Here is a 24607-nt window from a genome sequence, read left to right as displayed (position 1 = left end):
TATCACTCCGCCTCGCCCCGCCCCGCTGCGGTCACATGTCCGTCCTTGGAGACGAGTTACGGATTGTGGTTGCTAGGGTCTTTAGCACATTAATATCGAGGGACTCGCTCGAGGCCCCGTGAATGGAGGGACGATGTTTATTTAGATTAAAAACACGTTTATAACGGATTATTCTACACACAATGTATTAATACAAGTACAATACATTATGTAGTTTTATGAAATGAGTTTTTGATGAACGTTTATGTTTAATTGCAACGCTAAATCTATAAATTGTAAGAATCCCTTGGGGTTTGGTTTGACGGTTTGAATGTGAAAGTATTTTGGTTATCTTATCTCCACTTTAGGCCTGATAAGTTGATTACGTTTACTTTAGTCACAGAGTCAAAATAAGGAGGGGGGGGGGGGGTTATCACTACACCGCCTGCTTTATAATTTACTAGCAGAAGTACCCGGGCGGGGGAGGGGAGGGGAACGGGGGGGGGGGGGGGGGGAGCGAGCCCCTTGGCAAAGCGAGTGATTTTTTTTTTCATAGCGTCATAGCGTTCATAGCGTCATCACGTGATCGCTCTGAGCGAATCAGCGCCCACCTGCTCTGATGCCGTGGATTCCGTGCGCTGAAATGCGCTGAGGTAAATATGAATAAAAAATATTTCGTTGTGTGGCAGGAACTTCTGAAAATGTCTGCCGTTGTCCTGGTGGGCTTCCCAGGAATTCAGGTAACGCAGTCGGGTTGATCAAAGCATGGGCTCGGATAACTTGGGTGCCTTATCAGTCGACAATTGTTAAAACACGTGAACATTCGATGAAAGGCGTTATTTAGCGTTATTAGTTTCAATTTCTGGAATAAGGGGTCGGTATATTTGATCCGTCCACCGAACGGCTATCAACGGGTTGAACAAAAAATTGTACATTCCGATTTGAGTTGAGGCACGCAACGCTGCGTCATTATAGCCCGCTTAACGGAACTATTAAAAAAAAAGTAACATGCACATGTGCGCAGCAGCAGGACGTGGCAACTATTGAACTATCATGAATATCGAACGGTCGTACGTGTACGCGCACGAGCTACGAGAACGCTTGACATGCCCGATCACAACTCACAAAATGATAATGAAACTCCAACCGGGACTCGAATATGCCTGGGCAGAAACATTTTCTCCCTCTCTCTGACATTCCGAGCAAGAAATTACACGACAATACAAACTGTAATGAGATAACCCGGTCCCATCGGTGGCCGATCATCTGCATGTAGGCGGTGTATTTTATTTCATCCCGGTAAATGGAAGCTAAGTCGGAATTTAAGTACTCAACATCAGAAATGAATTTTTTTCATTGTTGTTTATATATTGTAATGAAATTCCATTATTTTTGAAGGCTTTTTTTTTTTTTATGTATTACTTTGTCAGGAACCGAGCCGACCCGAGATCCCGTTATGAAAATTGAAAATTTATCGAGACGGTTCCGAGACGGGATTTTGAATCTAGCTAACAGCACTATGGCAGACCCAAAGCCACAACAGAATCAGAAGACAAGTTTCTGAGAGTCAACAGCTTGCGTGATAGGCAGCTCACAGGACAACAGCTTCAAGCACAGCTTAACACTGGTCGAAGTAAGCAAGTGTCAGTTTCAACTGTGAAGAGAAGACTGCGAGCTGCAGGTTTGACAGGTCGAGTGGCAGTCAGAAAGCCAATGCTAAGATGGCAAAATAAGAAAAAGAGGCTTGCCTGGGCCATGAAGCACCACCAGTGGACTACTGAAGACTGGAAGGTCTTATGGCCCGATGAATCAAATATTGAAATCTTTGGTTCATCACGTAGGGTTTTTGTACGCCGTTGAGTCGGCGAAATGATGGTTCCTCAGTGTGTGACACCAACTGTCAAACATAGAAGAGGAAGCGTGATGGTCTGGGGCTCTTTTGCTGGATCCAGAGTCGGCGACTTGCACAGAGTGACTGGCACCCTGAACCAAAAGGGCTACCACAGCATTTTGCAGCGCCATGCAATACCCTCTGGTATACGCCTCGTTGGTCAGGGGTTCATCCTACAGCAAGATAATGACCCTAAACACACCTCCAGGTTATGTCAAAACTACCTTCGAGGAAAAGAACACGACGGTGGGCTTCAAATCATGGAATGGCCAGCACAGTCTCCAGACTTAAACCCCATCGAGCTGGTTTGGGATGAACTGGACAGAAGGGTGAAAGCAAAGCAAACTACAAGTGCAACACATTTGTGGGAACTTCTGCAACCGTGTTGGGAAGAACTTCCCGAACAATATTTGATTTCCATTGTAGAAAGAATGCCACGAGTGTGTTCGGCGGTTATATCTGCAAAAGGTGGCTACTTTGCTGAGTCAAAATTTAAATTAAATTTTGTTAAACAAAATGATTCTATGATTTCTTTTTTATCTCCAATTGTTTATTTGTTCTATGCTTAATTTCAGAGTACATTGAGACATTAAACTGCGTAAATTTCAATAACAACTGGAAAAATTGAGGTGTTCTAACACTTTTGACCGGTAGTGTACATATACATGTACATTTGTATATGTATATGTACATGGCTATTTCCACAATAAATGGTCATTTTGACGGACCCTACTTTGAAGTGTATTCTTGACTGGATATGTTGGTCGAAGAATGTGAGCTAAATTCTGTTTGAGAGCACATGTAATAAAGTTATAATGGAAATAAAATCATCGCCGAGTAGTGCCTCGTTTCATTTGTGTGGGAGTGTATTGTATGAAAGAGTGTGATACAGAAAGCACTTTTTGTGTACTGTTGTATTGTACATCATGTTCATGTCTCTCAGGTTGGCCCTGTTTGAAATCTGGGTGATAATTATTTTAGTTATTGTTGAACACTATGGTCAGTTCTTTCAATTCAGTTAGAGTTCAATCTATTTCTGTTTCATAGTTTTTTTGGAGAGACCGCAAAACTTCATTACCCACGTAACTCATGTCCGTCAAAATATTGCGTGAGTAAGACAGCAGAGTTGTAAAATAGTCGGAAGATGTACACATTTTATGCTTGCAACAAAATATGCAGAGGTGGCTTATACCTTTGTTGATATTTGATATTTGTAGTTCAAAAATGTCAAATAAGGCCTACTTTGTAAATACTAATGAATAAAATGTTACTAATTCGTAAGTGTGTTGTCCGTTAAATTGTTACGTAGGTAATATGTCATTCCCAAATCGGTAAGCATGGTGAGCACCGCTGCACAATCCATTGAAACACGGTTTCTTAGCAGACCTCGCTTACCCACTACCAGCATCACAAAACAATCGCTGGTTCCATGGGAATCTCGGCACTACGATCTGTCCAATGTGTTACGTGGGTAATGAAGTTTTGAGGTCTCTCCAAAAAAAACTATGAAACAGAAATAGATTGAACTCTAACTGAATTGAAAGAACTGACCGTAATGTTCAACAATAACTAAAATAATTATCACCCAGATTTCAAACAGGGCCAACCTGAGAGACATGAACATGATGTACAATACAACAGTACACAAAAAGTGCTTTCTGTATCACACTTTCATACAATACACTCCCACACAAATGAAACGAGGCACTACTCGGCGATGATTTTATTTCCATTATAACTTTATTACATGTGCTCTCAAACAGAATTTAGGTCACATTATTTGACCAACATATCCAGTCAAGAATACACTTCAAAGTAGGGTCCGTCAAAATGACCATTTATTGTGGAAATAGCCACATATGAAATATGTACATATACATGTATATGAGAATATAAATTAAGTTTGTTTACCAATACACAGCAACATCAGGATTAATGAATAACCTTGGGCCTGTACTATGAGAGGCATATTTAACAGCGAAAGGATTGCACAAAGCATTGGCAGTCACGCAATGACTATGCATACCCCAAATCGACAGGCTTATCGGCTTAGGCATTAAAAAAACATCTGGAACACCTGCAAGGTGAAATTTGCATAATCTGTGTTATTTGGTGGGAAGTCAACTGTAAGCAGTACAATACATGTGCCTGTGATGAGGTGGGTGATTTTGAAAACGTGTGTGATTAAAACAGTGAAAATCCCTCACTTTTTCAAGCTCTCCAGTTCAACCGTATCGATGGCTCTGAGAGTCGACACGTACACCGGGCGGACATCTGACTTCTTTGCTCTTCTATTGCACTGAAGCACAAATACAAACAGAACAAAATCATGGTACAATGTGGATAGGACTTGTACACAACAAAAGGCTAAACATTCTCAGATAAACAAGACCGTGAATGGGATACGAGTCGGCCTGTCTGGTATTAACATTTGCGTACTTTCCTCAGGATGATGTGAACAAGGCGTGCACACGCATCACAAACATCCATCTTATATATACACGTGCAAAATCACATGTTTTTCAATCTCTGATTCTGCTCGTTTGATGTATTCAGATGAAAATACTAATTTGGTGACTTTATGATGTTCAAAGGACAAACCAGACACTGTGGTGTAATGGTTGGAGCATCAACTCCGAGTCTGGGTTGTCGGCGGTTCGAACTCAGGCTGAGCCATTCCAAAGACTTTAAAAATGGTATTTGCATGATGCTCCGCATTTAAAAATGTGGAGCACTGAGCTGTAAGCTGGTTGTAAGCTGGTTGTGAACCACTGCACAGACTTGATGGGCCTAATAACTGCCCTCTGTGTTGAAATTCTGTGTAATGGCACACGCGCGCGTACACACACACACACACACACACACACACGTACACACACACACACACACACACGTACGTACACACACGTACACACACACACACACACACACACACACACACACACACACACACACACACACACACACACACACTCCTTCATGGTGCTGTCAATAGCTCGCCTACTCTGTGAATGACTGTGGGATCTTTAACATCCACCAACTAGTGCCAGAAGACAGGACATCCAGTTTAACGTCGATCCAAAGGATGTCACGCAGGCCGATTAATCGCCCTGCATGTGAAACACCAGGATGACAGTTTATAGGTGGGTTGAGATTTGAACTCAGACTAGACAGCTTAGTGAAGAGTGTACGTCCCTCTAAGCCATACTGTCGGCCCACACAATATGTCCAGTATAAAAAAACCTCAATAGAGCATGTGCTGCTTCTCTCCATCCTGATATAAATGCACTTTGAATGATAAAGTATGCATTTCTACTCCCGTTAATTCAACCCAGACCCACTTTTCCGAAATATCGACTTCTTTCCTGAAAGTCCTAGCAATGTCCACGTGTTTTTTTGTTTTTTTTTAACCTCTCCCACCCACGCTCCCCCTTCCCATGCCTCCCTCCCCCCCCCCCCAAGCCCCTCCCACAGATCTCCCGATGTCCCTGCTCTCCATCTTGTCTCCCGCTCCCTTTATCATGTTTTATGTGTCAGTTTGTCATTTTGTGATCAATGTTGGCTCTTACACAAGCCTCGATCTTGTATACAAAAAAAAAAAAATGCTTCATGCAGAATCCACGATCACAAGCATGGTTGTGCCGTTTGGAGGCTTGAGGATGCCACCCACATGACATAAACGTGTAGCCAGAACAGACAGGATTATATTGCATAGTACCGTGCAATCGGACATTGGTTTCACAAAACCACGAGATGTCGAAAAGCATGTAACACAACAAAATGATCCTCACCTGTGGGCATTTCTTTGCAGTGTTGAACCACCTAATCACACAATTGTAGCCGAACACGTGGCCACAGCGCAGGTTGCACATTCGATGAGGTCCCACATTCGTCCAGGGCTCGAGGCAGATGCTACAAATATCACTTTCCTCCTCCTCGGTGCGTGTGCTCCTTGCCTGATGTACGAACACCTGTTAGCCGTCTGAAAACGGAATTGATCAAGGTCAACAAAAGTGGAACCAATGCACCTGACAGAAAGGACTTACGGAGCAATTGGGTCCATCTGTGCAGGTCACTGTAGTCTTCTCCTCAACGGAACTTGTGTTTTCATCTTCACGGGCATGTTCGGCTGGAAATGAAAAAAAAAAAAAAAATACATCAAACCTCCTTAAGAGGGCAAATAATGCATGACATCAGCAATCATCACGAGACAAAAAGCCAATGGTCAGCCAAGGAGGTGAGAGTGGAACAGGTGCGGCTTTGACTTTAATCGGCGAATGACACAGTGACACACCCTCCAGCTTTGTGAACATAATTGTCCAGAATAAAATGGAATACCTCCTCAAAGAAGCTGCTGCTGCAGACACCTGTATATTCTCTGGCTTAACGTGCAAGCCATCTCAGTTTGTCAGTTTGGCCTATCCTCTAAATGCTGAGTGTCAAGCAAGGAAGCAGTACATACCATTTTTTCATCAGGAATGACCCATTATCAAGTTTTGAGTTAAAATAAAAACATAAAACTTATTTTGACCCCGTAACCCTAAATCCCCACCCCTTAGGGCAGGAACCAGTGGTCAAGTCCAAAAAATCGTTACATATTTGATGCATTCCTCAATATTGATTGCATATAAAGTTTAATTGAAAGTGTTTAAAATGTGCCCATAAACAATTTTTTTGCTATTTGACCTTTTGCCCCTGCCAAAGGGGGGGGCGGGGGGGGCAGGGCCAAAAATGATACCGCTCTTGCACCATTTTGCCATGTGATGATCATAACGACCATGTTTGGTGAATTTCTGCACAATCGTTTAGGAGATTTGCAACGGACGGACACACATACAGGACAAGACAGGACAGGGACTACATCTCCCCGTTTTTTTTGTTTTTTTTTTAAGCATGGATAATAAACATGCTACGCCACAATTAATCCTGCTCTGAACATGAAAGACTGTGTGTGGCAGGAGATTATTTCTATCAGCTTTATCTTCCAGCACATTTATCATCATATCGTTTCCATCGTTTCACCTCGTGCCATGCACAGCGAGAGTCAATAAGCGAGTAGCAAGACCCAGTGGGATCCACGTTGCAGTGCCTAGAGGGCAGTCAGGTTATGTCACACTGAAGACCAATTGTGCTGCAATTCAATCACAAAGTAATTTGGTATACTTAGCTCAATCCTGAAAACCCTTCAGAGTACCATTATGATAAATAAATAAATAAATACATGACCCGGGCTTTATTTGATACTTTAGTTGAAGAGGATAGTATGACCTGGGTGGGGATACCAGTTAGAAGTTAGCAAATAATGTACGGTAATTATTTAAAAATTTTGGACTTCAGGCATGGACAGCCATTCTGTGAATGACATGGGTAAATAAATTTTAAAAAACTGTGAATGGGAAACGATGAACCAATAAATTCCACATTCCTGTGCCACCTTCAGTCAAACATCAGGAATTGACAACAGGTGCATGAAGGACTTGGGGGGAAAAAAAACGTACCCGGTCTGAATGTTGCTATATCCAGCCAATGGTGAAACTGCAAATGGGGAATTCGCGAATGTCACGGATGGAAACCATTACGTCGATATTTCCTCATTCTTCTTTAAACTCAACATCTCTATATTTTCATTCCAAACAGCATCATTCATCGTTCCAATCATAAATTAATACTACAGTGTTCATGTATCAAAATAATGTTAAATCACAATCATATTGAGATATTATCAAACCAGCGAACCGTTATCTTTTCACTTCCGGATTCGGGAGCAAGGTCCATGTCGATCACATTTCAAAATCATAATTGTATTGAAGAATTTCTGAAACCTCATACCTGCCTTATGACACCTGCTGGGACCCCAAAACGTTCCACAGAAGGTGATTATATTTCCTTTTAGTAAAATATGAAACTGTAATGTTTACTAAACGCTGTCCCCAGTCATGTGACCAGATCCTCAGCTCTGATTGGTGTACGTTTGTTGGGACATAAATACGGACAGACAAGCTGTTGTAGACGGCATTGCCCTACGGGCTATGCCATAAAAACTTGCGCAGGTAGAATCTTTGAAAAAAATGGCTCCGTACTCCTTTTTTATGTTTTGGCAGTGTCTCAAATTCCCATTAGGTTAAGGTTTTATTAAGAGCTTTGAATAAAGTAGACTCTTACAAATGTCAACGTAACCATGTTTCCATTTCCTCACCTGTGGGAAACTCAGGCACACCAGATGCTTCTTCAGAAATAGCCAATACTTCTTCTAAGTCTGAATCACAACTATCAAGAACTATAACTTCAGGAGCATTTCCTCCTAGATCTCCATCTTCAGCACTATCGGAATCTGCGATCCTCGTCGGAGAGTCGATCTACAATAAGCAGGAAAAGACAACAAATGGCAAGGAAACATTAACCACAACCACATCAAAACTTTGGAACCCTCTTAGCTCGAGCCTCAACATTTTGCATTTAAGAATTGAACGAACAGAACCAGAACAAGTAATCCCACTCGACTAGATCACCCAAGACCAGCTTACTCAGCAAGAACTTCATTGATACAAAGGCAAGGTAGAGAGGCTCAAAATATAGCAACACCTGTATTGAGATCCCAATCAACTCGCTTCACTTTATTTTTACTCAAATAAAAATGCTCTGCAGCATACCTGCATCGGTTGAGGAGTCCTCCTGGCAAAGTATTCATCTAATCGGTGATGTTGTCGCTGTGGACCTCTTCGCAGTTGCCTTACGCACCTTCCAAAGATCGGTCTCGATGTACGTCTCAAATCGCAAATCCGGCTCTGCATAAACCACCAGGTAACGGCATGGTGGTCCACAAAGGACAGAGAACTTCAAAACCCCTCTGATATTAGCATTAAACTCCAATCGGCAAAGGTACATCCTCAGGATCATCAATACCTCTTTCAATCGTATTTTTAAATTATATGCAATAATTACTAAGTACATCTTTAGTACATCTACTACTCCTCGTTGAGTCATCAGCCAGGCAAACATCAGCAAAAATACCGACTGCCATCAATCGCTCCACATCCTTAGGTGCACAAACGTACTATTAAGCAGACAATACAACCCCGGTGAATATTGCCGATTATTTTACAGGTGCCATCATCTCTGGTCCACGATTGACCGTGACATTTATTGCATGACCATTTCTCTTACACCATGCAAAGGTTCTGTGACCCTTAAATGCAGTCATTACATCACCTATCAACCAGAGAGCGTGAGGAGAAAGTGCAAGGAGAGCGAGAGAGAGAGAGAGAGAGAGAGAGAGAGCGTGAGGAGAAAGTGCAAGGAGAGAGAGAGAGAGAGCGTGAGGAGAAAGTGCAAGGAGAAAGTGCAAGGAGAGAGAGAGAGCGTGAGGAGAAAGTGCAAGGAGAGAGAGAGACTGACTTTTACCATCCTTTTATTACAAAAATATCAAAAAGTATATTTTGTAAAACGTATAAATACAACCATTTCACAAAGCATTTCACAAATCAGAGGTAAAAAAACAAGCAAAACCATTTTAAAGGGAACATTTACATGAAGACCATTAGTCCATCAAGAAAGGGAACAGGAAAAAAATAATAAAGTGTTTTGCTCCTCACAAAGAAATCATATCATGCTCGAGGAGTGATCAATCTGTGATCAGCACACCATTTTGCACAGAGCAAAGCGCATTATTCAATGCCCATATACTTTTGAAGATCAATACTTTATCCATATATGTATAGAAACAAAATTCTGTTTTAATCCGGGCAAAAACAAGTCCTTTAAAACAGGCCGGGAGGTTATCTGTACATCTTGTAGGATTTTCAATTTGCATTTTCCTCGTGCGATATATTGCTTTCTTTGCCATGGCAACGAGAAAGTTCGCTAGGGCCACTTCTATTTGGTGTGTGTTTGAGGCAAAGCAAAAAATGAAAGAATTCAAAGTAAAGTTTAAAGAAAGCTTCATGCACATTTCATGCAGCAAACCAAATAAAGGAATCAAGCGCGCACATTCAACATAAGCATGTGACACGGTCTCAAGAGCACCACAGAAGGGACAATGGTCAGATATTTCAGGAGAAAAAACATGCAAGAGCTTATTGGTGGGTAATACCCAATGTGCCAACCTCCACGACAGGTCGGCAGTTTTCTTTGGAATAAGAATGTGATAATAGGCTTTCCAGTTAGGTTGGAAGAGAGAGCGTGAGAGAGAGAGAGAGAGAGAGAGAGAGAAAGTGCAAAGAGAGAGAGAGAGAGAGAGAGAGAGAGAGAGAGAGAGAGAGAGAAAGTGCAAAGAGAGAGAGAGAGAGCAAAGAGAGAGAGAGAGGGAGAGAGAGAGAGGAGAAAAGTGCAAGGAGAGAGAGAGAGAGAGAGAGAGAGAGAAAGTGCAAAGAGAGAGAGAGAGAGAGAGAGAGAGAGAAAGTGCAAAGAGAGAGAGAGAGCAAAGAGAGAGAGGGAGAGAGAGAGAGAGAGGAGAAAAGTGCAAGGAGAGAGAGAGAGAGAGAGAGAGAGAGAGAGAAAGTGCAAAGAGAGAGAGAGAGAGAGAGAGAAAGTGCAAAGAGAGAGAGAGAGAGAGAGAGAGAGAGGGAGAGAGAGAGAAAGTGCAAAGAGAGAGAGAGAGAGAGAGAGAGAGAGAGAGAGAGAAAGTGCAAAGAGAGAGAGAGAGAGAAAGTGCAAAGAGAGAGAAAGAGAGAGAGAGAGAAAGTGCAAAGAGAGAGAGAGAGAGAGAGAGAGAGAGAGAGAGAGAGAGAGAGAAAGTGCAAAGAGAGAGAGAGAAAGAAAGTGCAAAGAGAGAGAAAGAGAGAGATAGAGAAAGTGCAAAGAGAGAGAGAGAGAGAGAGAGAGAGAGAGAGAGAGATAGAGAAAGTGCAAAGAGAGAGAGAGAGAAAGTGCAAAGAGAGAGAGATAGAGAAAGTGCAAAGAGAGAGAGATAGAGAAAGTGCAAAGAGAGAGAGAGAGAGAGAGAGAGAGAGAGAGAGAGAGAGAGAGAGAGAGAGAGAGAGAGAGAAAGTGCAAAGAGAGAGAGAGAGAGAGAGAGAGAGAAAGTGCAAAGAGAGAGAAAGAGAGAGATAGAGAAAGTGCAAAGAGAGAGAGAGAGAGAGAGAGAGAGAGAGAGAGAGAAAGAGAGAGAGAGAAAGTGCAAAGAGAGAGAGAGAGAGAAAGTGCAAAGAGAGAGAGAGAGAGAGAGAAAGAAAGTGCAAAGAGAGAGAGAGAGCAAAGAGAGAAAGAGAGAAAGAGAGAGAGAGAGAGAGAGAGAGAGCACAGAGAATACAGAGAATGTGTGAGAGTGTTTGTGCGTGAGGGTGTTAGTGTGTGAGCATTGAAGCACTAGAGCATGAGTGTGTGAGTATGCATGACATACCATTCCTGTGCGTCTCGTTTGAGCGACATCCTCGCTGAAGTTTGTGCTTTCAGGAGCAAAATAATGCAGGGGTGGAATATTCTGGCTACAAAATGGAGCAGGTGACACTTCTTGCATGGAAACAATGGGCTGGCTGTTAGTAGAGAGTACTTCCTGATCCCAGCTGCCATTCTCTTCATCAAATGATTCTAACTCGGTGTCACTTCCTCCAGACATCACGGCGACACAGCATTGCTATTGTTTGCAAAGAAAATAACTGAAGAAAAAAAAAAGTTACAGAATGAACTTGACTTCGGTTAACACTGCAATACTTCATTTTTGCAAACAAATAAATCATGTTAAAAAGGTGGTTAAAAATAAAAATAAAATATTAGGTGTGGTGGGACTTTTTACATTTATTTTAACATATCTTCGTCTCCTGGAAAGCAAATCCAACGGAAGGAAATCTCATTTCCTTTCACAAAGCCCGAAACAAGTGTGTGCCCACCCTCAGGAGAGCCAGGAAACAATATCTCTCCGTTCTCAAGACCGAACTCTCTTATCTGTCTCCCTCTTCCAAATCCTGGTGGCGTCTGGTCAAATCTGTTTCTGGTGTTTGTTCCACCTCCATCCCCCCTCCCTTACCTCAAACGGTTACACAGCTGACTCCGCACGTGAAAAAGCTGAATGCCTCAACTCTGTGTTTGCCTCTAAATCTTGTGTCCCAAACCCATCCCTCTCTGTACCCACCGTATCCAGTCGTACCCAGCTGCTCCTGGACTTTGTGTCCTTTCCTCCTGACAAGGTGGAAAAGTTTCTGTCAACCCTCGACTCTGATTCTGCAACTGAACCTGACGGCATCATCCCACGGGTCCTAAAATCCTGTTCTTCTGCTCTTTCACTCCCTCTCTCTGTTCTCTTCACCCACTCTTCTTCACCCTCTCTAGTTGTAATCAGCGTGTGGCCCTGAATGGGTTTCTCTCATCTCCTCTTCCTGTTCAGGCTGGAGTTCCCCCAAGGCAGTGTTCTGGGCCCTGTGCTTTTTCTGGTCTTCATCAATGATCTCTCCGACTCTCTTGAAAATCCTCTCTATCTCTTTGCTGATGACTCTACTTTCTGCCGCTCCATTCCTCATCCCTCAGATCGGCAGTCTGCAGCCTCCTCACTCTCTGCAGACCTGGACAAAATCACAGACTGGGCAAACAAGTGGAACACGTCTTTCAATCCTGACAAATCTCACTCTTACGAAGGTCTCTCCAAAAAGACCGACTGGACAACCCTCCCATCCACTTTCTGAATAATCCTCTCCAAGAAGTTCTGTCACTCAAGCTTTTGGGTCTCACTATCTGCCATGATCTTTCCTGGAAAAACCACATTTCCAATCTGGCCTCCAAAGCCAGTCGCCGACTGGGCATCCTCTGTCGTGCGAAGTCCTTCCTTGGCACACCTGAGCTCCTCACCACATACAAGGCTTTCATCCGCAGCTCAATGGAATACTGCTCTCCCCTCTGGGCTGGTGCTCCTGCCTCACACCTAGCTCGTCTTCACGCTGTTGAAACCAAAGCGTTCAGAATCATTTGAGTCTCCCGCGATGAAGCTACCTCCGAGGGCCTTTCACTTACTCACCGCAGGCAGGTTGGTGGTCTTTCTGTCTTCTACCGACTCCTCTCCGGCCTTGCTCCTCCAGCTCTCTCTGGACTCTGTCCCCCCAAATATTCCTACAGGTCACACAAGATCTGCCTGCAACCCTCTAATGGTTAAACTGCCAAAATCAAGACTCTCTGCTCACCTTCACTCCTTCATTCCTCTTTTCTCCAGCCTCTGGAACAAACTCCCTCACTCTCTTCAATCCCACTCCTCCCTCCAGGTCTTTAAACAGCTGTTCACCACCATCTCTTATCTTCCCCCATCCAAAACCTTGATCTTTTCTACCCCCGCTAATTTCACCCCAAATCCACTTTTTTGAAATACCAACTTCTTTTCTGGAAGTCCTTGGTGTCCTTGTGTTTGTACCCACCCACGCCGCCCCACCCACGCCACCCACGCCGCCTCCCCCCCAAGCCCTCTCCCTCCCACACATTCCCGATGTCCCTGCTCTCAAATGTTGTGTTTATGTGCTTCCCCTTCTCTCCCCATCTTGTCTACCGCTCTCCTTTTTATATACTTTGTTTGTTTGTCTGTTTGATTTGTTTGTGTGATAAATGTTAGCTCTTTACCAAGCCTCGATTCTGTATTCAAAAAAAAAAAAAAAAAAAAATCTCATCCTTTTTTTGAGGCCATTTTCCCTGCTGGAGTGGGGGTTAGCTTTGTGGGCCCCATGACAATCATTATGGTTCCCTTTTTGAGGCAATGTTTTTATGGCCGGATGCCCTCCCTGACGCCAACCCTTTAGTCGCCTCTTACGACACGCAGGGATACGGTATACCTATTCTAAACCAGGGCACACACTGGCAATATCTGCAATATTTTAACATATCTGCAATTGTTATTTTATTGTTACAGAAATGATTTATAGGGGTTAATAAATGCTTAATATAGCGTAGTTATTTCCTTAAATGAATAAAAGTGAAGTGATTAAATGCGATATTTCACATGCGTCTCTATTATGTCTAGATGGAGACATCGACCTCCCATGTTTTTTGTTTCTAAAACCTCCATCCATTTTGACCTATTCATTTTATGTTCTACCCTTTGGAATCTGTAATTTGTTTTGTTTGAAGCGTCTGAGAAACCTTGACAGAGCATTTTTGGAAATGCCGGGGAAACAGCTGTGTACAGCCCATCACATTAATTAACTCCGAGTGGTTTGAGTGACACATCTCGAGAGGTTTATCCGCCTCCAGACTGGGCCGCGGCCCAATCATGACCGAGAGGGAAGGGGTGAAGCATGTCAGGGCTGAGGGTGGGGATCAAAGACTTTAAAAAGCCTAAGCAGCAGTGGGGTACCAGAAGAGAGTTCCCCAGAACTGGCAGAGAAGAGTTTCCCAGAACCATCTGAGAAGAGAATTTCCCAGAACAGGCGAAGAGGAGTTTCCCAGAACCGTCTGATGAGAGAGTTTCCCAGAACCGTCTGATGAGAGAGTTTCCCAGAACCGTCTGATGAGAGAGTTTCCCAGAACCGTCTGAGGAGAGAGTTTCCCAGAACCGTCTGAGGAGAGAGTTTCCCAGAACCGTCTGAGGAGAGAGTTTCCCAGAACCGTCTGAGGAGAGAGTTTCCCAGAACCGTCTGAGGAGAGAGTTTCCCAGAACCGTCTGAGGAGAGAGTTTCCCAGAACCGTCTGAGGAGAGAGTTTCCCAGAACCGTCTGAGGAGAGAGTTTCCCAGAACCGTCTGAGGAGAGAGTTTCCCAGAACCGTCTGAGGAGAGAGTTTCCCAGAACCGTCTGAGGAGAGAGTTTCCCAGAACCGTCTGAGGAGAGAGTTTCCCAGAACCGTCTGATGAGAGAGTTTCCCAGAACCGTCTGAGGAGAGAGTTTCTCCTGAACCGTCTGAGGAGAGAGTTTCCCAGAACCGTATGAGGAGAAAGTTTCCCAGAACCGTCTGATAAGAGGGTTTCCCAGCACCGTCTGATGAGAGAGTTTCCCAGCACCGTCTGATGAGAGGGTTTCCCAGCACCGTCTGATGAGAGGGTTTCCCAGCACCGTCTGATGAGAGGGTTTCCCAGCACCGTCTGATGAGAGAGTTTCCCAGCACCGTCTGATGAGAGTTTCCCAGAACCGTCTGATGAGAGAGTTTCCCAGCACCGTCTGATGAGAGTTTCCCAGAACCGTCTGATGAGAGTTTCCCAGAACCGTCTGATAAGAGAGTTTCCCAGAACCATCTGATAAGAGAGTTTCTCAGAACCATCTGAGAAGAGAGTTTCCCAGTACCGGCTGACAAGAGAGTTTCCTAGAACCGGCTGAGAAGAGTTACTCAGAACCATACGAGAAGAGAGTTTCCTTGAATCAGCTGTACAGGAGTTTCCAGGACGGAAAGCTGATGGAATTGAGGAGACCAACATGCATTCTGGCCAGCTGTGCCACACCGGCACAGCTCAGGTATGTCCATCTTGTCTGCCTTCATCTGTCTTTGTTCTGTGGTGAGTTTGATCAGGCCTTAAAGCATAGGATATTTAAGGTATCCCATTTGTCGTTGATACTGTGGGTGCTTATTCGTGCTCATTATTTATTTATTACATCAGTGTTTTTGCCTGGCTTTTTCTTTTCCTTATAAACCTGACTTGGTCTTGGAGTGAAATCTGATTGTTGTGGTTCTCTTTACGTGGTCAGCTAACACCTGCTTCGAGGGTAATGGGTCACGGCAATCACTGCCATAACCCGGTCAGCACCATCAGTCTCCGGCTCACTCGGCCCAGTTGGAACGGGGTTGGTGGTGCTTAAATAGCTTAGAGCTTGGTTGGCTCGACGGGTCCAACGGGGAAGGAAATGGAAATCAAAGGCCCTACCCAGAATCACTGACTCAACTGGCCTCTGGAGTCATGATTAAAACGACTCGTTGGACTTGTACCAGGCAATTAGAGGGCCGCGATTGTTACAGTATAAAATATTAGTGTTTAACCAAACGTGATCATGTGACTAAACCCAACGCAGGTATGACCACAAGCCTGAGGACATGCACATGTTTCACAATGAGAGTTCAGACCTTAATCCAACTACAATTGGATAGAGATACAATTCCACTGGATTATTAATTTTTCCAAAGCAAATTCCCTACAAATAATGTTACCAATGGATAAAATGTACTTTTGAAATACAATGAAAAGCTTTGTCCATTCAACAAAGCCGAATGTCCGAGCCTGTTTGTTTTGTATCACAGACAGTGAGACAGGTTAACAAGAAGGAAATTTGAAGCTGTGGAGGTAAATCTGCCTATCATTCCTGTGCAACAAGTAAGTCTACAGGCTGGAGGACCCCTCACCTACTGTCTCCTTTTTTGGAAATGGACGGACAGCCAGATTGACAGACAGACACTTTGTATTCATCCAAATTCATGAGCGTCGATTCAATGGATTCCACACATTTTGCTGAATATAGTGGAACACAAGTTATTCGTGACATCTATCCATTCCAACATAAACACAAGCACCACTGGCGTTCCCACAATCCCTTGTGACAAAATGGCTGTCAACGACACATCGTTTTGCCAACGTGCAGTTATTGAATTCTTTATTAAGGAGAACAACTCAGCTGTACTGTAGATATATACGGCTGATTGAGTCAGGTCCACGGAGATGTCTGTATTGACGTTAGCAGTGTCAGTCGTACCTGTGTTAAAACACTTCAAAGACAGAAACACAGATATCGTCGATCAGCTACTCTGTGGTCGGCCGAGAAGCACCACAACTGAAAGAATGAGCAGAAAGATGATGTGCTCATCAGTGAGGACCGAAGTTTGACAGTTAGGGAGATTGCAGCACAGATTGGCATAGGACGACATGTCGTACAGAAGATGATAGCGAGCTTGGATATCATCAGGTTTGTTCCTGCTGGGTTCCCTGTTTGCTTATGGAGGAACACAAAAATACACCCATGGATTTGTCATCACAGTTGCTTAAACGACATGCTTCCAAGGGCAATGACTTCCTTTTCCATATCTTAACAGGTGAGGAAAGCTGGTTCCACCATTTCGACCCAGAAACCCAGCAGCAAAGCATGGAATGGCATCACTCCACATCTCCAAAAGAAGAAGGCCAAAAGAGTACCCTACACCGGCAAAGTTATGAGAACAGTCTTCTGGGATGCCGAGGGATGCACACTGGTTCATTCCGTGCCCAAATGGGAAACCATCAATACGGCTCGCAATGTTCAGACACTCGAGATGCGATTTGGTAAAAGCGCCCGATGAAAAAAAGCTGTAGTCTTTCAACGTGACACTGCGAGACCCCACACTGCGTGTCTGACATAGGAGGACAACTCAAAAAATGGCTGGGAAGTGCTCCCTACCCCCTGTAGCATCCAGACTTAGCCCCCTTGACTTAGCCCCAGACTTAGCTCCCTACCCCCCCGGACTACCATCCGTTCGGGCCCTTGAAAGATCACATGAGAGGCCAGCACTATGAAAACGACGAGGCAGTCCAGGTGGCCGTGCGTAGCTGGTTGTGAAGGGTTGGAACAGACTTGTACCACCAGAGTGGGATTTTTACGCTCATGCAGCTCTGGCAGAAATGCATGGATCGTTCAGTGGGATTTTTAAGCTCATGCAGTGCTGGCAGAAATGCGTGGATCGTTCAGTGAGATTTTTACGCTCGTGCATCTCTGGCAGAAATGTGTGGATCGTTCAGTGGGATTTTTAAGCTCATGCAGCGCTGGCAGAAATGCGTGGATCGTTCAGTGAGATTTTTAAGCTCGTGCAGCGCTGGCAGAAATGCGTGGATCGTTCAGTGAGATTTTTAAGCTCGAGCAGCGCTGGCAGAAAGCGTGGATCGCTCAGTGGGATTTTTAAGCTCGTGCAGCGCTGGCAGAAATGCATGGATCGTTCAGTGGGATTTTTACGCTCGTGCAGCGCTGGCAGAAATGCGTGGATCGTTCAGTGGGATTTTTAAGCTCGTGCAATGCTGGCAGAAATGCGTGGATCATTCAAGTGGGACTTTTAAGCTTATGCAGCGCTGGCAAAAATGCATGAGTCATTCTGTGGGATTTTTAAGCTCGCACAGAGCTGGCAGAAATGCGTGGATTGTTCAGTGGGATTTTTAAGCTTGCGCAGCACTGGCAGAAATGTGTGGATCGTTCTGTGGGATTTTTAAGCTCGCGCAGCACGAGCAGAATGCGTGGATCGTTCTGTGGGATTTTTAAGCTCGTGCAGCGCTAGCAGAAATGTGTGGATCGTTCTGTGGGATTTTTAAGCTCGCGCAGCGCTAGCAGAATGTGTGGATCTTTCTGTGGGATTTTTAAGCTCGTGCAGCACTGGCAGAAATGAGTGGATCGTTCAGTGGGATATTTAAGCTCGTGCAGCGCTGGCAGAAATGTGTGGATTGTTCAGTGGGATTTTTAAGCTCGTGAAGCACTACCAGAATGCGTGGATCGATCTGTGGGATTTTTAAGTTCGTGTAGCGCTTGCAGAAATGTGTGGATCGTTCAGTGGGATTTTTAAGCTCGTGCAGTGCTAGCAGAATGCGTGGATCGTTCTGTGGGATTTTTAAGCTCGTGCAACGCTAGCAGAAATGCATGGATCATTCTTTGTGATTTTTAAGCTCGCGCAGCACTGGCAGAAATGTGTGAATCGTTCTGTGGGATTTTTAAGCTCGCGCAGCGCTGGCAGAAATGCATGAATCGTTCTGTGTGATTTTTAAGCTCGCGCAGCGCTGGCAGAAATGTGTGAATCGTTCTGTGGGATTTTTAAGCTCACGCAGTGCTGGCAGAAATGCATGGATCGTTCTGTGGGATATTTAAGCTCATGCAGCGCTAGCGGAATGTGTGGATCGTTCTGTGGGTCTTGCGGGAAGGTTATGTGGTGTGCCCAGTTATTAATATTATTGGCAATATCAGTTTTCTTGCATGTACCTTTATTTCACTGTACGTGCAATTACTACTGTACGTGCAACGTGCAATTTTACTGTACAATCCTCAATTGCGGTGCGGCGGTCGTACATCCATTTTAGCCTCTATGCTGCATTCGCATTATTTGGTCCAATATTTAAATAAATAAATGCACCTCACATTCCATTCACATGGGAGAAGAGCGAAATAAACTGTTCACAAAACGCTTATTAATAGCCGGCGAAGCCAGTGTTGTCAATGAACGCGTACATATTATGTTGAAAAAACAGATTATGCTGGATCCCTTGGCTTGAGAATTTCGAAGCTTTGACGCACCAAATCGCTCAATGGAGGCCGCCATCTTGCGGATGCGGAAGTATGCATAACAAATTGAAAAAAGTTCAATAGGAGTTTGTTTCACCCGTCTTTGTTTGATTCACAATCCTATGCACCTCTAATTTGTAATTAAAATACTTTAAGACCAACCTCGTTATCTTCAACGAAAATCGTCACCAAACACCGGAACCAATGAGATTCGAGCATTTGAAAAAATATTTCAAAAAAGCTTATTACGCGTTTCGGAGGCTGAAAACGGCGTCAAATATTCTAAAATTGATGAAGAATTATTTTTTAGAAATCTCGCGGCCGTATGGGATACTTTTTCACGGCCGGAAATATCCAAAGTTGAGACGGAATTCACCGAATTAATCAAGAAGTAAATTTTATCAATTTTAATCTCATCCAGAATGCAAATGGTGTCATTTTAGGTCTGAATTTTCGAAATTTTGTGAGCTGACAAATCAGCGATCAGCTTAGGTCAGCCAATCAGCGCCACCGACACGGTTTGATTAACGACAGTCACACATTGCCGTTGAAACGGCGCTATCGTCTTAGCTGTCGGAACTGATCTTCCTGCAAGCTAACTTCTTCTGGTGGAGGAAGCCGCAGTGCCCGGAGAGAACCAGTCCTAACAGCGACTGAAGTTAGAAGACGACACACATACTGTGAAAACGTATATTAAGCCCAGTTAAAATTTCTTAAAATAGGCCTTAAGCTGGCATATCGTATAGTTACTTCCTTAAGCTTCTTGTGACATTTATTGTATGCAGGTATTGCCATTGGGGAGGACTGTCTGCTCTTCTCTTTTACCAAGTCTTACCAGGTACGGTACCTACTACACCTACCTACTACCAACTACCTGACCTACTGATGCCATAGTGATGGGTAAAATAGTGGCAAGAGGTTTTGGCTTCGCCGGCTCATTGCGGCTTTGCATACTAGTAGCCGGCGAAGCCGATGTTGTGAATGAACGCGTACGTATTATGTTGAAAAGCCAGATTTTGCTGGATCCCTTGAGAATTTCGAAGCTTTGACGCACCAAATCGCTCAATGGAGGCCGCCATCTTGTGGATGCGGAAGTATGCAGAACAAATTGAAAAAAGTTCAATGGGAGTTTGTTTCACCCCTCTTTTTTTTATTCACAATCCTATGCACCTCTAATTTGTAATTAAAATACTTTAAGACCAACCTCGGCCCGCACGGTCCCTCGTTATCTTCAACGAAAATCTTTACCAAACATCGGAACCAATGAGATTCGAGCATTTGAAAAAATATTTTTAAAAAGCTTACTACCGCGTTTCGGAGGCTGAAAACGGCGTCAAATATTCTAAAATTGACGAAGAATTATTTTTTAGAAATCTCGCGGCCGTCGGGGATACTTTTTCACGGCCGGAAATATCCAAAGTTGAGACGGAATTCACCGAATTAATCAAGAAGTAAATTTTATCAATTTTAATCTCATCCAGAATGCAAATGGTGTCATTTTAGGTCTGAATTTTCGAAATTTTGTGAGCTGACAAATCAGCGATCAGCTTAGGTCAGCCAATCAGCGCCACCGACACGGTTTGATTAACGACAGTCACACATTGCCGTTGAAACGGCGCTATCGTCTTAGCTGTCGGAACTGATCTTCCTGCAAGCTAACTTCTTCTGGTGGAGGAAGCCGCAGTGCCCGGAGAGAACCAGTCCTAACAGCGACTGAAGTTAGAAGACGACACACATACTGTGAAAACGTATATTAAGCCCAGTTAAAATTTCTTAAAATAGGCCCTGAGCTAGCACATCGTATAGTTACTTCCTAAAGCTTCTTGTGACATTTATTGTATGTAGGTATTGGGGAGGACTGTCTGCTCTTCTCTTTTACCAAGTCTTACCAGGTACGGTACCTACTACACCTACCAACTACCTGACCTACTGATGCCATAGTGATGGGTAAAATAGTGGCAAGAGGTTTTGGCTTCGCCGGCTCATTGCGGCTTTGCATACTAGTAGCCGGCGAAGCCGATGTTGTGAATGAACGCGTACGTATTATGTTGAAAAGCCAGATTTTGCTGGATCCCTTGAGAATTTCGAAGCTTTGACGCACCAAATCGCTCAATGGAGGCCGCCATCTTGTGGATGCGGAAGTATGCAGAACAAATTGAAAAAAGTTCAATGGGAGTTTGTTTCACCCCTCTTTTTTTTATTCACAATCCTATGCACCTCTAATTTGTAATTAAAATACTTTAAGACCAACCTCGGCCCGCACGGTCCCTCGTTATCTTCAACGAAAATCTTTACCAAACATCGGAACCAATGAGATTCGAGCATTTGAAAAAATATTTTTAAAAAGCTTACTACCGCGTTTCGGAGGCTGAAAACGGCGTCAAATATTCTAAAATTGACGAAGAATTATTTTTTAGAAATCTCGCGGCCGTCGGGGATACTTTTTCACGGCCGGAAATATCCAAAGTTGAGACGGAATTCACCGAATTAATCAAGAAGTAAATTTTATCAATTTTAATCTCATCCAGAATGCAAATGGTGTCATTTTAGGTCTGAATTTTCGAAATTTTGTGAGCTGACAAATCAGCGATCAGCTTAGGTCAGCCAATCAGCGCCACCGACACGGTTTGATTAACGACAGTCACACATTGCCGTTGAAACGGCGCTATCGTCTTAGCTGTCGGAACTGATCTTCCTGCAAGCTAACTTCTTCTGGTGGAGGAAGCCGCAGTGCCCGGAGAGAACCAGTCCTAACAGCGACTGAAGTTAGAAGACGACACACATACTGTGAAAACGTATATTAAGCCCAGTTAAAATTTCTTAAAATAGGCCCTGAGCTAGCACATCGTATAGTTACTTCCTTAAGCTTCTTGTGACATTTATTGTATGTAGGTATTGGGGAGGACTGTCTGCTCTTCTCTTTTACCAAGTCTTACCAGGTACGGTACCTACTACACCTACCAACTACCTGACCTACTGATGCCATAGTGATGGGTAAAATAGTGGCAAGAGGTTTTGGCTTCGCCGGCTCATTGCGGCTTTGCATACTAGTAGCCGGCGAAGCCGATGTTGTGAATGAACGCGTACGTATTATGTTGAAAAGCCAGATTTTGCTGGATCCCTTGAGAATTTCGAAGCTTTGACGCACCAAATCGCTCAATGGAGGCCGCCATCTTGTGGATGCGGAAGTATGCAGAACAAATTGAAAAAAGTTCAATGGGAGTTTGTTTCACCCCTCTTTTTTTTATTCACAATCCTATGCACCTCTAATTTGTAATTAAAATACTTTCAGACCAACCTCGGCCCGCACGGTCCCTCGTTATCTTCAACGAAAATCTTTACCAAACACCGGAACCAATGAGATTCGAGCATTTGAAAAAATATTTCAAAAAAGCTTATTACCGTTTCGGAGGTGAAAACGGCGTCAAATATTCGAAAATTGACGAAGAATTATTTTTTAGAAATCTCGCGGCCGTCGGGGATGGTTTTTCACGGCCGGAAATATCCGAAGTTGAGACGGAATTCACCGAATTAATAAAGAAGAAAATTTAATAAACTTTAATCTCATCCAGAATGCAAATGGTGTCATTTTGAACTCGGTACGGTACCTACTACACCTACCTACCTCCAACTACCTAACCTACTGATGCCATCGTGATGGGTAAAATAGTGGCGAGAGGCTTTGGCTTCGCCAGCTCATTGCGGCTTTGCAGTCGGGTACTAGTAATAACTATTATACAATCGTACAAAACAAACCCTCATACATACACCTTTACCTTATACATCAAAATGTACACACCTTAGGCTTATGTTATGCATCGACACAGCTTATCCATCTACATACCTTATCCATTTACACACCTTCTACATCAAAATGTACAAACCATCGAAACGAACACTCATCACTCATGACTCATGTCATATAAATGTTAATGATTATCTACATCTGAAATAAAAGTACACGTAAACCCCTAAATGTACTTCAACTTTCTCAACTACGAACACACATTCACCCCACGATACATTTTTACTCCTTTTACCCCCATGTACCCTCAATCAGTCAATAAATCCCACCTCCCCAACAAATGAAGCGAAAGCGCCAAACTGATATAAGTATAACCGTCCACCTTCAAATTTCGATGTTTCCGTGACGTGACTTCCGCCTTGACGATAAAAACGAACAATAGTCAATATTTCCTCCTAAAGGGATTCTGCCATCAAGGTAAAACACAATTTCATGGGTTTATAATATTGCATGAAACGTTAGATTTCTATATTAAACAGATGATTTAACATTCCCCCAAAATGAAGATTAAAAAAGGATATCAGTTTCGTCAGCGTTACGCCTATACACCGCCCATTTAAAGAAACCGTCTTCATGAACTCATTCCATTCGTCTTGTTGGTTGTGTGTGTGTGTGTGTGTGTGTGTGTGTGTGTGAGAGCGCGCGCGCGCGCGCGTGTGTGTGTGTGTGTGTGTGTGTGTGTGTGTGTGTGTGTGTGTGTGTGTGTCATGTGCGCGTGTGTGTGTGTGTCCGCGTGTGCGCGTGTGTGTGCGTGTGCGCGTGTGTGTGTCCAGGCTGTAATGTTTTTACCATTTTCGTTTTATCACCAAATTTTCAACAAAGCATTATTCGGATTATATGGAGAAGACAAATCAATAATTTTATCAAAAAGTCAAAAGGTGAAAGAAAGGTCAGCATCACCTAAAATCATCAATTTTCTTCGAATTGACCTGAAATTTCAATTTACCATTTCAGTTTTCTCATCAAATTTTCACCAAAGCTTTATTATGAGAATATGGAGAAAGCAAATTAATAATTTGTTCAAAAGGTCAAATGTCAGCACCACATAAAATCGTCAATTTTCATCCGATTGACCTGAAATTTTAAGAATTTCCATATTTGGTCACTGAGTTAGTTCAGCAATCAAAGGCAACAAGCCGAATGTTTTTTTTAGATCAAAGGTCAAAGGTGCATAAATTCGACAATTTTCATCCGATTTACCTGAAATTTTAAGAATCTCCATATTGGGTCACTGAGTTGGTTCAGCAACCAAAGGCAACAAGCAGATTGTTTTTTAGATCAAAAGGTCAAAGGTCAAGGGTGCATAAAATCGACAATATTTATCCAATTGACCTGAAACAAGCCGATTAGATTTTGGTTCAGGTCCGAATACAGATTCGACCTATCAGTGGAATACAAAACATGAACTGTTCAGCCTGGCAGGGGTTTGCACCCCACCGAGTGCCCTTCTGCTTTACTTTGTGATATATACTTTGTGATATTACAGTAAATCTTTGCTCAGTTCAGTAAGTAAAATTTGCCTCACGGATGTCAGAATTCCTCCAAATTTCTTTCAGTTTCGTGTTAAACAGCAATAGCGACTGTTTAAAAAGGTAATCATATATGCTTGTAGTTTATAATATTTTTAATTCTGGTCGGGACGGTACACATTTACATAGAAATTTTTTGCAACGCCCCTGCTCCCTTGGCCACCCACACCCTCGTGTGAGGCCATGCCCACATAGCCTATGTCACCCTCCTACCCCCCCCCCCCCCACTTGCCCCCCCCCCCCCGACACACACATAAAGTTGTATTAGTACCCCGAGTTTGGAGTTTGT

At 43.5% G+C, this 24607-nt stretch overlaps 1 protein-coding gene across 5 annotated transcripts in view; it reads right to left on the bottom strand.

Annotated features, from left to right (window-relative positions):
- Positions 1–23150, bottom strand: part of RFWD3 (ring finger and WD repeat domain 3) — an 86133-nt gene extending 62983 nt beyond the window's left edge. For 3 of the 5 annotated variants that reach the window (XM_078786145.1, XM_078786149.1, XM_078786150.1), the window contains exons 1-7: positions 23112–23150; positions 11208–11463; positions 8521–8655; positions 8067–8226; positions 5917–5999; positions 5662–5826; positions 4078–4169 (exon numbers count right to left, since the gene is read on the bottom strand). In XM_078786145.1, coding sequence (XP_078642271.1) covers positions 4078–4169; positions 5662–5826; positions 5917–5999; positions 8067–8226; positions 8521–8655; positions 11208–11423 — 851 coding nt within the window. In that variant the 5' untranslated portion in view covers positions 11424–11463; positions 23112–23150. Of the gene's footprint in view, positions 1–4077; positions 4170–5661; positions 5827–5916; positions 6000–8066; positions 8227–8520; positions 8656–11207; positions 11464–23034 lie in introns of all 5 variants that reach the window. The other 2 variants (XM_078786146.1, XM_078786147.1) reach the window with 2 other exon arrangements.
- Between the last annotated feature and the right edge of the window lie 1457 nt (positions 23151–24607).

Source organism: Myxine glutinosa, chromosome 10 (genome assembly GCF_964187855.1).
Source record: "Myxine glutinosa chromosome 10, kmMyxGlut1.1, whole genome shotgun sequence".
Taxonomy (NCBI): domain Eukaryota; kingdom Metazoa; phylum Chordata; class Myxini; order Myxiniformes; family Myxinidae; genus Myxine; species Myxine glutinosa.
The sequence above is the reverse complement of the archived record's forward strand: the minus strand, read 5'-3'. Positions and strand labels throughout refer to the sequence as shown.